The 16,541-nt window shown below is 41.2% G+C and overlaps 1 protein-coding gene across 2 annotated transcripts in view; it reads right to left on the minus strand.

The window, feature by feature from the left end:
* LOC131191548 (zinc finger protein 208-like) overlaps nucleotides 1-14,557 on the minus strand; it is a 47,572-nt gene extending 33,015 nt beyond the window's left edge. Inside the window, exons 1-3 of one of the 2 annotated variants that reach the window (XM_058169800.1) lie at nucleotides 14,430-14,557; nucleotides 12,925-13,923; nucleotides 10,531-10,534 (exon numbers count right to left, since the gene is read on the minus strand). In XM_058169800.1, coding sequence (XP_058025783.1) covers nucleotides 10,531-10,534; nucleotides 12,925-13,923; nucleotides 14,430-14,463 — 1,037 coding nt within the window. In that variant the 5' untranslated portion in view covers nucleotides 14,464-14,557. Of the gene's footprint in view, nucleotides 1-4,214; nucleotides 11,060-12,924; nucleotides 13,924-14,429 lie in introns of those variants that run through there. The other variant, XM_058169797.1, reaches the window with a different exon arrangement.
* Nucleotides 14,558-16,541: the final 1,984 nt, after the last annotated feature.

Raw genomic sequence — 16,541 nt, forward strand, 5'->3', positions numbered from 1 at the left:
ACCTCTCATGCTGGCTGTGCAGGGCAATGTGGACGTCGCAGCTCCACCTGCAGCAGGGGGGCACTCTGGAACTCATAGATCTGGGATGACTCACTCCGCAGCAGGTAGGAGCAGCCCTGCAGGATGGCCGAAAGTAGCGCTGCCAGGAGGCCAACAGCAGCACAGGCAGCCCCTTGGCAGCCAGCGGCCAAAAGTGTACCGGCAGCAGCAGGCCCAGCAAGCAGGGCAGGTGGAGACCTGGGTGTGCTTAAAAGTTGGGCCACTGCATCTGAAGGCAAGCAGGTGGTGGGATGGAGAGGGCTGGGCCGGCAGGCTCCCCACTTCCTGTATGCGAAAAAAATAAGACACCCCCAAAAATATGCCTGAGTGCTATTTCGGGGCCTAAGAGAATATAAGACTGGGTCTTATTTTCAGGTAAACACAGTAATTAGCAAAAGAATAAAAAGAATCTCCAACCAAAAGCAGAGGGCAAAATGGCAGAAGACACTACATGTAGTTCTTGACTAACAACAGTTTTTAGTTTTTAGTGACTGTTCAAAGTTACACAGCAGCGAAAAAATGACATCCCCATTTTTCACACTTACAACTACTACCTGTGCTGTCTACATCCTCTGATTTCCTGAGGGAAATGGAAAATATAAATCTAGTAGATGAATGTTCTTCTCTTACCTGAGTTGGAGGTTCAATCCTGGTTTCTGTTCCCCCAAAACAAAGAGTCGACTTCCTTCTATTCTCCCCTGTGGGGGAGACAGAATTTCAAAAAGCATAATTAGTAAAATGGGAGGAGGAATGCTATATAGGAGAAGACCCAGAGAAGGTGAGAAAGTTAGGATTTCTCAGAAGAGAAGAAGGACCTTATATTACCTCCTGAGGTGTCCTGAATTGGATCTTCCTGAGGGATCCCCCTGAAAGACAGTTGTTGAGGGAGATTTGACGGATGCCTCTTTCTCTCAGGATCTCTGATCTCCATTGTGAAGGACTTGAAATAGGAGAAAAGAATTAATGGACATCACAAATCATGAAATGGTTTCTTTTTCAGTGAACACCACTGCAAATCTCTTGGCACCTATCAATTAGGCTGGGAAGGAAGAAAGAAATGGCTGTGCAAAATCTTTCTTCTAGAATGGATAAGGGATATACAAAGATTAGTGAAGCATCTCCACATAGTATGAATGCCAGGAAAGTCTGGTAAGAAAACATCAAAATTTGAATTCATTGATCCAAAGGCAAAGATTTTTGTGTATAATATAATGCCTGAACAAGGGGAAGACGTGGCTGAAGGGTTTAAAATTTGTATTAAATTATAATTTAAACTAAACCTTCTATAAAATGATGTATCCCTCTACTTAACACTGATAAACTACCAAAGATATATAAAGAAATTTCAAATAAATGTTTGAAATTTAAATGTAAAAAAGGAACTTTTTACCATCTCTCTTCACTTGTGACAAGTGACAAAGGAATACTGGGGCAAGATTTTTATTTTACTGCAGAAGATTCTCAAAGTGGGTATGAAAATCAAACCAGAGACTTTTCTTTTAGGTTTAATAGACAAAGAGATTGAAAAACAATCTTGACTTTTGCTATTATATATGTTGAGAGCAGCAAGAATACGTTATGCATAAAAGCGGAAGGATACTTTAAATGGGCCTCTTGTGGCTCAACAGACTAATGCAGTCTGTTATTAACACAGCTGCCTGCAATTACTGCAGGTTCTAGTCCCACCAGGCCCAAGGTTGACTCAGCCTTCCATCCTTTATAAGGTAGGTAAAATGAGGACCCAGATTGTTGGGGCAATAAGTTGACTTTGTATAGAAATATACAAATAGGATGAAGACTATTGCTAACATAGTGTAAGCCGCCCTGAGTCTTCGGAGAAGGGCGGGGTATAAATGCGAATAAAATAAATAAATAAATAAAAAATTGCCAAATGGAAAAGTGGTTGGACAAACTGATGGAACAAGCAGAGATGGAAAAATAAACTGCTTTAGTTAAAGAGAAGATCAAACCCAACCTTATTTCTACTTTGGAATCATTGCTGGATTTTGTTCTTGAGATGGAAAAAAATGAAGCTTTGATTGAGGTTTGCTTTTTACATAGGTTTTTGTTACAGAATTTGTTAGTACATATTAAATAAATAAAAGTAAAACATTGAAACTTAATGGTATCATTTTATCTGACTGCGCTTAAAAAAAGTCAGTGATTTTCTTTCTCTTTCCCCCTTTCCCCTACATTTCTTTCCCTTCCCTTCCAACACCCCATTTCCTACTATTTTCCTTTTTTTGTATTTTATATCTTGATAAGCTTAATAAAACTATGAAAAGGATTCAAAATGTGAACTTATTGTTTATTATATTCAACTTTTTCTGGAGTCCCAAGAGGAAGTCCTCTCACTTGCAACTCAACCTGCTCCTTCTTCTCCTCCGCCTGGCTCAGGAGGAAGCCTTCCACCAGGGCCACCGCCTGGGAGCTGGTCTCTGCTCCACACTCCCGCACCCAGCTCTCCATCTGCAGGGGCAGAAGGGCCAGGAACTGCTCCAGAACAACCAGGTCCAGCATCTGCGCTTTTGTGTGCTTATCTGGTCTCAACCATCGACTACAAAAGGAATGGAGTCGGCTGCAAAGTCCTCGGGGACCCTCATCCTCCTGATATTGGACGTTTCTGAAATTCCAAGCCTGAACTTGTGAAACGATGGTTCCTTCTTCCAGCATCTTCTGCCCAGTTCTTGCCAACATCTCCCCGTGGATTCCAGACTGAGCACCAGAAGGGCCTTTTCCAGTTCCCCCACTTGCTGAAGGAAGGCTTGCCATTCTTTCTGTCCTATAACACAATTCTAAATTAGTGCAAGGAAAGTTGTGTATCTCCAAATGCTTTTTCATTTCTTGGAAGAAATATCCATCTAGTTCAGTTCCAATACAGGAGGAAGGTACTGGAAATAAAATGGAGGCTGGAGGCCGATTGGAACCAGAACCACCAACCACATGTGATTCTAGGACAGCTGACAAAATGGAGTTTAGAGTGGGTGGATTTTATACCTTCTGGATTCCTATGGGGTCATGGTTGGTTCTATAGGCAAAAGCGGAAATGCAAATCCTAGGTGTTTGTCTGAGATAATTTGGTCAACCTTTGGCTTAATTGTGTTGCTTATCTGATGTTTCTGCCTGACCCAGTCTTTCTGAATGGATTACCAAATCTGCACTTCGAAAAGCTGGCCTCCTCAGGTTCCGCTTGGGACAGGGAGACTGAGGCTGGTTTCTGCCTCCATTAAGATCATGTTTCTCCATTTGTCCCTTAGGGGAAATAAAATATTATGCTTCTTTTTAATATTCCCCCAAATATTTCATTCTTCCAGGGGGTGGGCCTTCCCACACATTCATAGCAATGTTCACTTAGCTATGGGAATACCTAAAGTCCTCTTAGCCATAGAAATAACGTTGTCTCTAAAGAAGATGAACAAATGAACCCTATTTTGTGTTTCTCTGATAGAAAAGAGAATATATTCAAATAACCAGAAAGTAGTGGGTTGGACCATTCATCAACACTCATCCCCACATACTGTAGAAGAAGTTATTTTCTGAGCTGGTAAAGTGATGATTTCCCTCAAGAAAATTCACTGTATTTGGCATTTTGGATCATTTCTTTTTATTCCCAAGGAGAGACGTGCTTTCTAAAAGTGTAGATCAAGGCATGAAACTCCAGTTCACATAAATTGAAATGCCAGTCAATTGACCCTGGTTTAGGATGCTGCTCTACTAATTTCCTAAGGCAAATTGAACTGCAGGGCATCCAAACCCAGTTTAGTGTCATCCAGCACACAGTGAGAATGTAGGCATCATCTTTTGCCTCCCTTCCTTGCAAATATATTTCTTATTTCCTTCTTGAGATTTCCCATGCAAGCTCTCCCCCTACACAGGAGCTTTCACCAGGAAATGGGGTGTGAATGACTCCTCAAGTCCCCCCCCCCACTTTCATTCCTGAGGATCTCGATTTATTCCCGAGGGCAGCGTGCGTGGTCTCTGCTTTCCCCCAAGTGCCTCTTACAATCAGGGGAAAGGGAGGGTAGGGGAATATGGGATCTGGGGGAGTCTCCCACTCCTGATACTCAAAAAAACTGAACTTGGATGAGGACTAGGCATGTGTCTCTTGCCCTTTTTTAGAGCGAGAACTCTCTGTCTCCCTTTCTACGAGAAAACATACATACAAAGACACCCACCTTTTCCACGTTTGGATTTTGTTTTCCGCCTTTGTAAACTCCTGCAGAGCTCGAAGGGTTAAAGTGAGAGAGAGTCCAGCATCCTAGAAAGGCAAAAACTGAATGATGTCACTGCCTTCCCAACTTGTAAGGCCCAAAGCTGAAGGTTCCCCCCTGGTGGATTTTCTGTGCACGGAAGGTGCTCATGCAAAGAGCGGAGAAATGGTGCATTTCCCATGGGGGGCCAGGAGGGGGCTCCTTGATTGGGAAGCTTTTGGCAATGCTTCTGAGTTTCACTTCTGTTCCTGGCTTCAGAGCTAGGCCCATCCTTGAAAATATAGAAGAAAGTAAATAAATAAAATAAATAAACATGCCCTGAACACAAACAGATCAACGAAATTGAGGGGCTCAGTTCACGTGAAACACAAAGGCGTTTTTTTATTTTATTTTATAGACAAGCATACATTTAAAACATCAGTAATTCCATCCGTGTGACATCTTGGTGCTTTCTTCCTGTTTCTTCTTTCTTCACTCCAATTTAAACTATTACCATTTTTTCACAGATACATTATTATCCTTTTCTTACATAATTGTCCATTGCTCATCTATACCTTTCTTCTAACCAATACTAAAATTTGTCCCATACCTTAAAAGTGTTCTGAATCCTCTCTTTCTTTAATCATCAAAGTTAATCTATTCATTTCTGCACAATCTAAATTTTTTTAAATAATTTCTCCTTCCGGGGTATTTTCTCTACTTTCCAATTTTGCACAAAAACAATTCTTGTGCTGTAATTACAGATATAATCAAATATTTTCTTTACTAATTTTCTCTGGTAGGATCTCCAATAAAAACAACTCCAGTTTTGAATCAATATATTGTTGGGTCATTTCTTCTAACCAACCCTTTATTTTCTCCCAATAGTTTTTGGCTTCCGGGCATGTCCACCGCATATTTATTTATTTATTTATTTATTTTGTCACAACATCATATAAAAAGGATTATATAGTATATAAGCATATATATGAGTAAATATTAGGAGGTATAAGCACCAATATATATATAGGAAAAAGAAAAGAAAAGAAAGAAAAAAGAAAAAAAACAACAACAATAGGACAGGAACGGTAGGCACGTTTGTGCGCTTATGTACGCCCCTTATGGTCCTCTTAGGAATGGGGTGAGGTCAATAGTAGAAAGTTTTTGGTTGAAGCTTTTAGGATTATGGGAAGAGACCACAGAGTCAGGTAACGTATTCCAAGCACTGATGATTCCGTTACAGAAGTCATATTTTCTGCAATCTAGATTAAAGCGGTTAACATTAAGTTTAAATCTGTTGGTTGCTCTTGTATTGTTGCAATTAAAGGTGAAGTAGTCTTTAACAGGAAGGACATTACAATAGATGATTCTATGAGTTAAACTTAGGTCTTGTCGAAGGCGACGGAGTTCCAAGTTTTCTAGGCCTAGGATTTCAAGTCTGGTGGGATAAGGTATTTTGTTGTTTTCAGAGGAATGGAGAACTCTTCTTGTAAAATATTTCTGGACTCGCTCAATTGTATTGATGTCAGAGATGTGGTGAGGGTTCCAAAGAGGCGAGCTGTATTCTAAAATTGGTCTAGCAAATGTTTATATGCTCTGGTTAGTAGTGTAGTGTTTTTGGAAAAGAAGCTACGCAGGATTAGGTTTACAACTCTTAGGGCCTTTTTTGCTATGTAGTTACAGTGGGCTTTGACACTTAGATCATTTGACATGAAAACTCCAAGGTCTTTAACGGGGAGGGGGTCATCTGTAAGGTAATGTCCATCAAGTATGTACTTAGTGTTAGGGTTCTTTTTTCCAATATGTAAGACTGAGCATTTGCTGGTTGAGATCTGGAGTTGCCAAGTTTTAGACCAAGTGGTTAGATGATCAAGGTCTTTTTGGATGATAGATGCATTGTCTGTGGTGTTAAATAGTTTGACATCGTCAGCAAAGAGAACACAATTACTTGCAATATGGTCACAAAGATCATTAATGTATAGTATGAAGAGTGTTGGTCCAAGGACGCTGCCTTGAGGAACGCCACTCTTGACAGGAACAGGATTTGAAAGAGCATTGCCAATTTTGACCACTTGTTGTCTGTTGGACAGAAATGCAGATATCCATTTGTGAAGGGGTCCTGAAATGCCATAGGATTTTAGTTTTAGGAGAAGTTTATCGTGTACTACTGAGTCAAAAGCTTTGCAGAAGTCTATGTAGATTGCATCTACTGTTTTGCCTTGATCGAGATTAGTAGTCCATATGTTTTTACAGTGAAGAAGTTGTAAGTTGCATGATAATCTTTTCCTGAAACCAGATTGTTTATTGGAGAGTAGGTTGTTAGTTTCTAAGTGTGAGGTAATGGATTGGTTGATGATTGATTCCATGACTTTGCAGTTGACGCAGCACAGAGAGATCGGTCTGTAATTTTCTACTAAGCTGGGGTCTCCTTTTTTGAAGATAGGGATGACTGTGGCTAGTGACCAAAGTTTAGGAAGGGAACTGGTTGTGAAAGCTTTGTCAAAGATTATGCTTAGGGGTTCTGCTATATTAGTGGAAAGTTTTTTTAAGAAGTATGCGCATAGTCCATCAGGTCCAATTGATAGCGATGGTTTCAAGTTATTAAGAGCTTTTTCAACGTTTTCTTCTGTGAACTCTATATGGGTTAAGTCATCATATTCAATGCTAGTGCGTTTATGGAATGTTGGATATGTGTTATTGCTGTTAACAAAAACTGAGCCAAAGAAACTATTGAAGAGGTTAGCTTTAACTGTTTCGTCATTGCATTCTTTGTTGTTAGAATCTTTTAGTGGTGGGATGGATCTTGAGTCTTTAAGTTTATTGTTCACAAAATTATAAAAGGCACGATTGGAATTTGTGCGCAAAAGGTTCTCTTCTTGCTTGGTGTGATAATTTGTGCATTCAGTTTTTATTTGGTTGCATATATTTTTGTAGCGGATTTTGAAATTTGCTACACAGCCTTTTTTGTTTCTTTTCCAGAGGGATTTTTTTTTTGATTGAAGCTTTTTTATTGATATGGGTAGTTTGCTTTTCCTGGTCATGGTGGTCATTTGTGGTACATATAGTTTAATGACTTTATTGATTTCAAGTAGGAAAACTCTATAGTGGTCTTCAGCAGTTGTGCAGGTTGCAAATAGATTTTGCCAGTCCAGTAATGAAAGATCGTTGTTTATAAGATCGTAGTTGGCTTTTTTGAAGTTGTAGCTGGGGATACTAAGATCCTGGTAACTGATGACATTTCCAACATTTAGCTGATTTATCTTGAAACATTTTTGCCAGTTTCTCAGGTGGCATATGCCATCTATAAAACATTTTATATTGATTTTCTTTATATGCAGGAAAGCACAAAGGCTTAAAAGCACACAGCTTAACATGATGATCTGGTTCACTACCCTCCTATGACAAATTGAACTGCAGAGGTTCCAAACCTTGTTTAGTGTCATCCGGTGCATAATGGGAATGCAAGCATAATTCTTCCTTGCTAACCTTTTCTGATTTCCTACTCGACATTTGCCACGGAAGCTCACCCACTCCCCGTATCCAGGAGCTTTTCTGAAGAAATGGGGCAGAAAAGACTATCCTTCCCCCACCCCCACTTTCTTTTCTGGAACGTGATTTTATTCCTGGTCTGGAGCTCTGCTTTCCTCTCTGCCTGTTAGAATCATCGAAAAGGATGGTAGGGAAACATGAGATCTGGGGGTCTCCACTCCCAAGACACAAATGATTGTTGCTGGATGTACACACAGCGTGCAGTTCTGGGGCAGCTGACCAACCAGCTCAGTGAGTAGAAGGGTTCTTATATGGTTCTGTAACTTTGACGTTTGGGATTTGTGCAATATGGGCTTTGGGTACTGAAAGGGAGTTGGGTAATTCTTATTGTGGCTGATGGCTATGTCCTGTGTTAGATTTTTGGGTGAGCGGCTGCTTGCTCTAATCCTATCACTATGTTTTTGTTAGCTGTCAAAATTGCTGTAAGGGGTTTTGAAATATCCTGCATGAGTGGAGTTCTGTAGGCAGAACTTGCTTTGCTTATGAATGGAGCCATCTAGATAGTTGGATTCCGCTTTCAATAAGCTCTTTATCTTCTTAAGTGCCTGCATCCCTTTGCAGTTAGCTTCTTGTTACAATGTTTTCTTTGGGCATCTGGCTGGAATGTGAATGGGCTTCAGATGGTTTTTATTAGAGTCTTGGTCTTTTGGCTTTTCTGAGGCTTTTCCTTATGGATAATATTTCCAAAGGTTTTTTTTCTTATAGTTATATTTTATTGGAGATAACGGGGTTTTGATTTTTTCTTACATATGGGAAGAAACTCCCCACCCCCACATAAACACACCAGCCCTTTCCACTTCTGGCTTGCTCTCCTTTAAGACGTTCTTGTGGCCTTTTTAACTGCCTGCGAAGCTCAAGGGGTTAAAGAGAGGGAGTCCAGCATCCTAGGAAGGCAAGTCTTATGATCTCACTATTTTCCAGACCTGCAACAGTGGCCCAATAAGTTCATGGTGTTCCCTTCTCTTTGCAGAGGCAACCACCCTGGTGGATTTTCTGTGGGCCAAAGGTGGAGAGTGGTGCATTTCCCATAGGAAACCAGGAGAGGGCACTCATGCTCCCCTTGATCAGGAAGCTTTCACAATCCAACTGCTTTTGGCAGTGTTATGCTGCAGTAAAGAGTATTGTATTTAAAAGTACAGTTCCTGGGGGAGATTTGATGGAAGCCTCCTTCCCTCAGGATCTCTGATCCACACAGTGAAGGAGTTGAAATGAGAGGCAAAAGAGAACTAGAACAAATGGACATGATATGACTTGCATTCTTGTTCTATCAAAAACACTTGAACCCCCCAATGTCCATCAGTGAGGCTACAAAATAACAAAGAAACAACTGTCACAAATAATAGAACCAACCCCTAGGTTTAAGACACTTAGCACTTTTAGGAGCGTTTGCATCTCATATGTGCCTAGAGAAAAGGTACACTTATAAAATCAGGGAAGGCAAATAATGAACATAAATATTGTACCATGGGGGGATCACCACTGATTTGTGTAGGGATTACATAGGCAACACATCACAGGAAGTATGTCAGGATAGTGATTTAAGAGCTGACCAGCTGCTACGATGATGAAATAATGCAGTGATGTAATGATAGGAATGAGTCAGCAAGGTTTTTGGCTGTTATCCCTTTAAGAGACTGTATAGTAAGAAGAGGCCCTATTAGTAATTGTGTCTCTCTCTCCCCATGTGTTCTTCCCTGCTGTAATTTACTGATTGTTTGACTTCTGCCTATAGTGCATGTATGTATAGTATATATTCTTTTGTAGATACAACCACTATTTCTTACAAACCAGTTTCTTATAATTGCTCCTGGGTTATCTCAGGTAGTAAAGCTGTGTGCACCCTGACACGTATGAGCCTGGGGAAAGGAGACAAGATGGCCACACATTAACAGCTCCTGAAATAAACTTCTGGCTTGTGACAGGCCTTATCCCTTCTGCCTTACCTCTACGACCTAAAAATGCCATTCAGAGGGAAGAAAGAACCCGGACCAATCCCAGCAATATTGGGACTCATCAGTTCCCAGATCATGAATAAACAGAAAAAGATAAATACAAATTCTCCTCCAAGCACACAACCTGAGGATTCCAACAGTTTGAAAAGGTTTTTCTGGATAGGGAGGTGATAATGCAAGAAAAAAGAGATTTAGCTACAATTAGTGAAAGAAAGAATGTCGATGGAAAGAAAAAATAAATTAACTTCTCTGCTCTTTTCTGTTTCTTTATTGTCCAGCTTGACCCAGAACTATTACTGATAATTGAGCTTCAAACCAATATGAGCCTCTCAAATTCTGAAATATGCCCCTTCCAAATCCTTTCAAAAATCTTGTTAATACATTTTTAAAGCAACTAAAGAGTTTAACAGATGAGTATAATACATGATTAGAACAAAACCACACCATTGATATTTAATTAATTTTATTTAAATCAAATGTGGACTTCTTAGCCTTCACCACACTACAGAAGAGCAAAATACGGCCACAATGCTTGAAAACAAAATTGCACAAGCACTTGGGACGCTTCTGGCTCCTTTTGTGAGAGAGGAATTGTTCATCCTTTCAGCTCTTCCCACACGCTCTACATTCATCTGCATGTTTGTTTATTGTTTGTTTGTTTGTTTGTTTACATTTATACCCCGCCCTTCTCCGAAGACTCAGGGCGGCTTACAGTGTATAAGGCAATAGTCTCATTCTATTTGTATATTTTTTACAAAGTCAACTTATTGCCCCCCCAACAATCTGGGTCCTCATTTTACCTACCTTATAAAGGATGGAAGGCTGAGTCAACCTTGGGCCGGGCTTGAACCTGCAGTAATTGCAGGCTCTGTGTTCTTAATAACAGGCTTTACCAGCCTGAGCTAAACCGGCCCCTATTCCCTCATATCCTGAGGCCTTTGACTGAATGATGTTCAATGTTTCTGCATAGAGACCGGCTGACTCAGGTCTCAGTTCTACACTGAGGTTGCAAATTTAATTATTTCTGGGGATCCCAGTTCTATACCATGGGTGCTATTTGATTATTTTTTGATATTTTCCGTTTGGGTTTAGGAAAGCAGCATCTGTTAAACGTCTTTGCATCCCTCTGAGAGCTATAACTAACTGGGAGAATGATGACAGTTGGGGAACAGGAAGCACATTTCTAAAAAATAAAATAAAAGAGGCCTCTGGTGGCTCAGGCTGGTAAGACAGTCTGTTATAAACACAGCTGCTTGCAATTACTGCAAGTTCAAGTCCCACCAGGCCCAAGGTTGACTCAGCCTTCCATGCTTTATAAGGTAGGTAAAATGAGGACCCAGATTGTTGGGGGCAATAAGTTGACTTTGTATAGAAATATACAAATAGGATGAAGACTATTGCTAACATAGTGTAAGCCGCCCTGAGTCTTCGGAGAAGGGCGGGATATAAATGCAAATAAAAAAAATAATTAAAAAAAAACAAAAAAACCCTATATACCACCGGTTTCAAACTCCCCAGCCGGCGCAGCAGGATACCATGGTCGATGATATCGAAGCCGCTGAGAGGTCTAATAGGACCAGGGCAGAGGAACAACCTTGTCCCTGGCCTCCAGAGATCATCAACCAACGCGACCAAAGCCGCCTCCGTGCTGTATCAGGGTCGAAAGCAGGACTGGAACGGGTCTAGATAGACAGTTTCATCCAGGTACTGGGGTAATTGACGTGCATCAAGATTCTCTACAACCTTCGCCGTAAAGCGAAGGTTGGAGACCGGACGATAATTTCCTAAAACAGCTGGGTCCAGGGAAGGCTTCTTGAGGAGGGGTCTCACCACCGCCTCTTTCAAAGCAACAGGAAAGACCCCCTCCCGCAAAGAAGCATTTGTAATCCCCCGGAGCCAGCCTCGTGTCACCTCCTGAGTGGCCAGCACCAACCAGGAGGGGCACGGGTCCAGTAAACATGTGGTGGCACTCAACCTCCCCAGCAACCTGTCCATGTCCTCGGGAGTCACAGGGTCAAAACTATCCCAAACAGTCTCAACAAGACGAGTCTCGAACCTCTCGCCTGGATCTACCCAATTTTGATCCAATCCATCCCGAAGCTGAACGATTTTATCGTATAGATAACCGTTAAACTCCTTGGCTCGCCCTTGTAATGGGTCCTCCCGCCCCTCCTGTTGAAGGAGAGAGCGGGTCACCTGAAACAGGGCGGCTGGGCGGTTATCTGCCGATGCAATGAGGGAGGAAAAGTAAGAACGCTTCGCATCCCTCAGTGCCATTAGTCACTCCCTCAATGCCACTAGGTAGGTCCTACTATAGGACCTAACTAGTGTCCGGTCAGCTTCCGAACAGCTGGAAGGCCATAAATGGCCGAACGGCCATAATGCTTGAAAACAAAATTGCACAAGCACTTGGGGCGCTTCTGGCTCCTTTTGTGAGAGAGGAATTGTTCATCCTTTCAGCTCTTCCCACACGCTCTACATTCATCTGCATGTGACAATTCCCTCATATCCTGAGGCCTTTGACTGAATGATGTTCAATGTTTCTGCACAGATACCGGCTGACTCAGCTCTCAGTTCTACACTGAGGATGCAAATTTAATTACTTTTGGGGATCCCAGTTCTATACCATGGGTGCTATTTGATTATTTTTTGATATTTTCCTTTTGGGCTTAGGAAAGCAGCATCTGTTAAACGTCTTTGCATCCCTCTGAGAGCTATAACTAACTGGGAGAATGATGACAGTTGGGGAACAGGAAGCTCATTTCTAAAAAATAAAATTAAATAAACCTATATACCACCGGTTTCAAACTCCCTGCGTGACTCTGCCATTATGGGACGCATTGGGACGGTTTCCCTATTCGCGGAGCTGGGGTGGGTTTGTCCTGCATGTGACGCAACCGGCCCGTGAGCTTCCAGTTTGACACTCCTATATAATGTATATACCGATACTTTCAAAACAGTATAAATCATAATTATAATGACACATGTCCATTGTTTTTATTTTCATTACTAAATTCATCTCTCTATGGCTGTCAGGAGGGTGAACCGCAGAAAAACCCTTTTCAGAGTTCAGCTGTAAATTGGAAATCCATACATAGAACTCATTAAATCAATAATTAGCATACATTCTCATCCAAATGTATCTTTTTTGGGGGGATTTTCCAGTCTATGAATCATGTTATGGGAAATAGGACTATGGGGTGTGCTGAAGCCCTTTCCACACTCCAAGCATTTATATGGCTTCACCCTTGTATGGATCCTTTGATGGCATGTAAAATCACTGCTTGTTCTGAAACTCTTTCCACACTCCATGCATTTATATGGCTTCTCCCCTGTGTGGATCCTTTTATGGATAATAAAGCTGCCCTTTTGGCTAAAGCCCTTTTCACACTCCATACATTTATATGGTTTCTCCCCTGTGTGGGTCCTTTGATGGGTTGTAAGATTACTACTTGTACTGAAGCTCTTTCCACACTCCATGCATTGATATGGTTTCTCCCCTGTGTGGGTCCTTTGATGGGATGTAAGGTGACTGTTACTTCTGAAGCTCTTTCCACACTCCATGCATTTATATGGCTTCTCCCCTGTGTGGATCCTTTGATGGCATGTAAGATGACTGTTTCTTCTGAAGCCCTTTCCACACTCCATGCATTTATATGGTTTCTCCCCTGTGTGGATCCTTTGATGGAGTGTAAGGTCACTGTTACTTCTGAAGCTCTTTCCACACTCTATGCATTTATATGGTTTCTCCCTTGTGCATGTCCTTTTATTAACAATATTGTTTCCATGTTCATTGCATTTATTTGACTTCTCTCCCATGTGAAAACTTTTCTGTGACTCAAGAGACCCATTTTCTTGAGAAAGTGTGAATATCCAATGGTAATTTTTCCCTTTGTCTTCGCATATATTGGCTGCTCCTTTGGCTTGTGATGGAGAGGGTCCATTTACATCTAATGTGTCTTTGAAGAGTCTTACATCTTTCCCAATATATTTATTCTTTAGTTTTCCTCGTTGATCAATAAATTCCTGCATCTGAGCAACAATTGAAGACGAGCTTCCCTTATTCCTGGTACTTGACAGGTTTATGTCCTGTCTTTGGAATTCTGTTTGAATTGCAGGTTTCTCCATTACTTCTCCTTGTCTAAACACTTTGATTGATTCTCCAGATTCTTCATTGTCATTCTCATTATCACCTTCAAAGGGAAAGAGAAATGAAAGTGAGAGAAAGGTTAGGAAAAACGATCACTCTGTCAGAAGTCATATTAATTGTGCCAAATTCTAATATATACTGCATATTTGTATCCTTATAATAGCATGATATAGAAATGATAATATCTCTATTGATGAGGCATACAACCTTGAAAAAGTCATTAAGTCAAAAAACCTGAATGATATGGAAGCTTCTGGGCCAAAATAGTTGAAATCTGTGTGATGGAGTTTGGCATTATCTCAAACTAAGGAATTACTTTGTCACTAAAATGTTTAAATAGAAATAGAAAAACAAATTGGATCGGATGCATCTAAGCAGAATGCCATTTTAGACCTATTTCCTTCCTAGAAGCAGTAGAAAAACACGTTTCCTTCTCCCTCTGAAGAGAAGGTATCTATTTAGAGATGTTTTCATAAGAAATAATAACTAATGACATTAAGTACAAAATGCCTTCCTGAACTCTCTGACTGGAGAGTAGGAAACTCTTACCAAGAGAGGCCACATTCTTATAATTCTCCAACATGACTTCCCAATGCAGAGCTTTTTGGTGAGGATCCAGCTGAGTCCACTCCTCCTCTGAGAAATACACAGCCACCTCCTCAAAGGACACAAGACCCTCCTGAAAGGGGGAAAAAAAGTACAAAACAGACTGAGGAGGCATTGCAGGATCTTTCCTATTATTTTGAAATTCCCAAAGCAAACATAGACACTGAGGTAAGTGGCTATGCTTAGTAAGAATAGGTTTAGGTGGCAAAATGGACAGAACAAAAGCATTTGACTAAAGAAATATTTTAGGCAGGTTTATCAACTTGAATGATTCTGCGTCATCAGGGAGGGTGGGGCAGTGGGCATGGCCATCATAGGCGGTGCACAGGGCCAGATGGTGTCTGGAAGCAACTGCAGCCTCAGGGGTGGGGAGAATGTGATCTGTCCCACCATCTGTCTTTGCTTGTGCGGAATGTGCGGTGGAACAGGAGGACCAGGCTGGAGGAAGGCTGAGAATGCAGGGCTGCCAGTGCCACCCCGCTCATAGCAGCGGCACTGGCAGAGGCGCAGGTGGGTGAGGTGCAAATCTGGCCTACCAGTTGCACCGTGGAACCCTCTGCCACTCTGTCCGTCCTTGCTTGTTAAGGGTAATCTAGTCTCACAAACAATGTTGTGTACTATTGAGCAGAGTACCCTTTAGATTACGCATGATAGCAACTGAGAATGATTGTGGACAATGACAGTTTGATCAAATATTAATAATATTTTACTTTTAGGGAAAAAGCAAAATTATAGTCCAAAAACAATCCAGGTCATACACACATAAAGTCAGTCCAGGGATATTTTTCAAATATCAAGTCTTCTTACCAATCGTAGAGAAACACAACAAACCAGATCTTCTTTAGTTTCATTCATAACATAACATATAACATAACATCAGAGTTGGAAGGGACCTTGGAGGCCTTCTAGTCCAACCCCCTGCCCAGGCAGGAAACCCTACACCATCTCAGTCAGATGGTTATCCAACATTTTCTTAAAAATTTCCAGTGTTGGAGCATTCACAACTTCTGAAGGCAAGTCGTTCCACTTATTAATTATTCTAACTGTCAGGAAATTTCTCCTTAGTTCTAAGTTGCTTCTTTCCTTGATCAGTTTCCACCCATTGCTTCTTGTTCTACCCTCAGGTGCTCTGGAGAACAGCCCAACTCCCACTTCTCTGTGGCAGCCCCTGAGATATTGGAACACTGCTATCATGTCTCCCTAGTCCTTCTTTTGTTAAACTAGACATACCCAGTTCCTGCAACGTTCTTCATATGTTTTATCCTCCAGTCCCTAATCATCTTTGTTGCTCTTCTCTGCACTCTTTCTAGAGTCTCAACATCTTTTTTACATCGTGGCGACCAAAACTGGATGCAATATTCCAAGTGTGGCCTTACCAAGGCATTATAAAGTGGTACTAGCACTTCACGTGATCTTGATTCTATCCCTCTGTTTATGCAGCCCAGAACTGTGTTGGCTTTTTTAACAGCTGCTGCACACTGCTGGCTCATATCTAGATGGTTATCCACTAGGACTCCAAGATCCCTCTCACAGGTACTACTATTGAGCAAGGTACCACATATACGGTACTGGTGCATTTTGTTTTTTTGGCCTAAATGTAGAAGTGCGGTTGGTCAGCCAGTTACGAATCCATCTGGTGGTGGTGCTGTCTAACCCACATTTTTCTACTTTATCTAGTAGTAGGTTATGGTCTACTTTATCAAATGCTTTACTGAAGTCCAAGTAAATTATATCAACAGCATTCCTCTGGTCTACTAATTTTGTCATTTTGTCAAAGAATGCGATAAGATTAGTCTGGCATGATCTGTTTTTGACAAACCCATGTTGGCTTTTGGTTATTACTTTGTTTGCTTCTAGGTGTTCGGTGATTCGTTGCTTGATTATCTTTTCCAGAATCTTCCCCGGTATTGAGGTCAGACTGATAGGTCTGTAGTTTCCTGGATCTGTTTTTTTTTCCTTTTTTGAAGATGGGAACTACATCAGCTCTTTCCAGTCCTCTGGCAGCTCCTGTGCTCCAGGATCTTTGAAAGATATAGTTCAGTGGTTCTGAGATCA

This window comes from Ahaetulla prasina, chromosome 2 (assembly GCF_028640845.1).
Source record: "Ahaetulla prasina isolate Xishuangbanna chromosome 2, ASM2864084v1, whole genome shotgun sequence".
NCBI classification, from domain to species: Eukaryota; Metazoa; Chordata; class Lepidosauria; order Squamata; family Colubridae; genus Ahaetulla; species Ahaetulla prasina.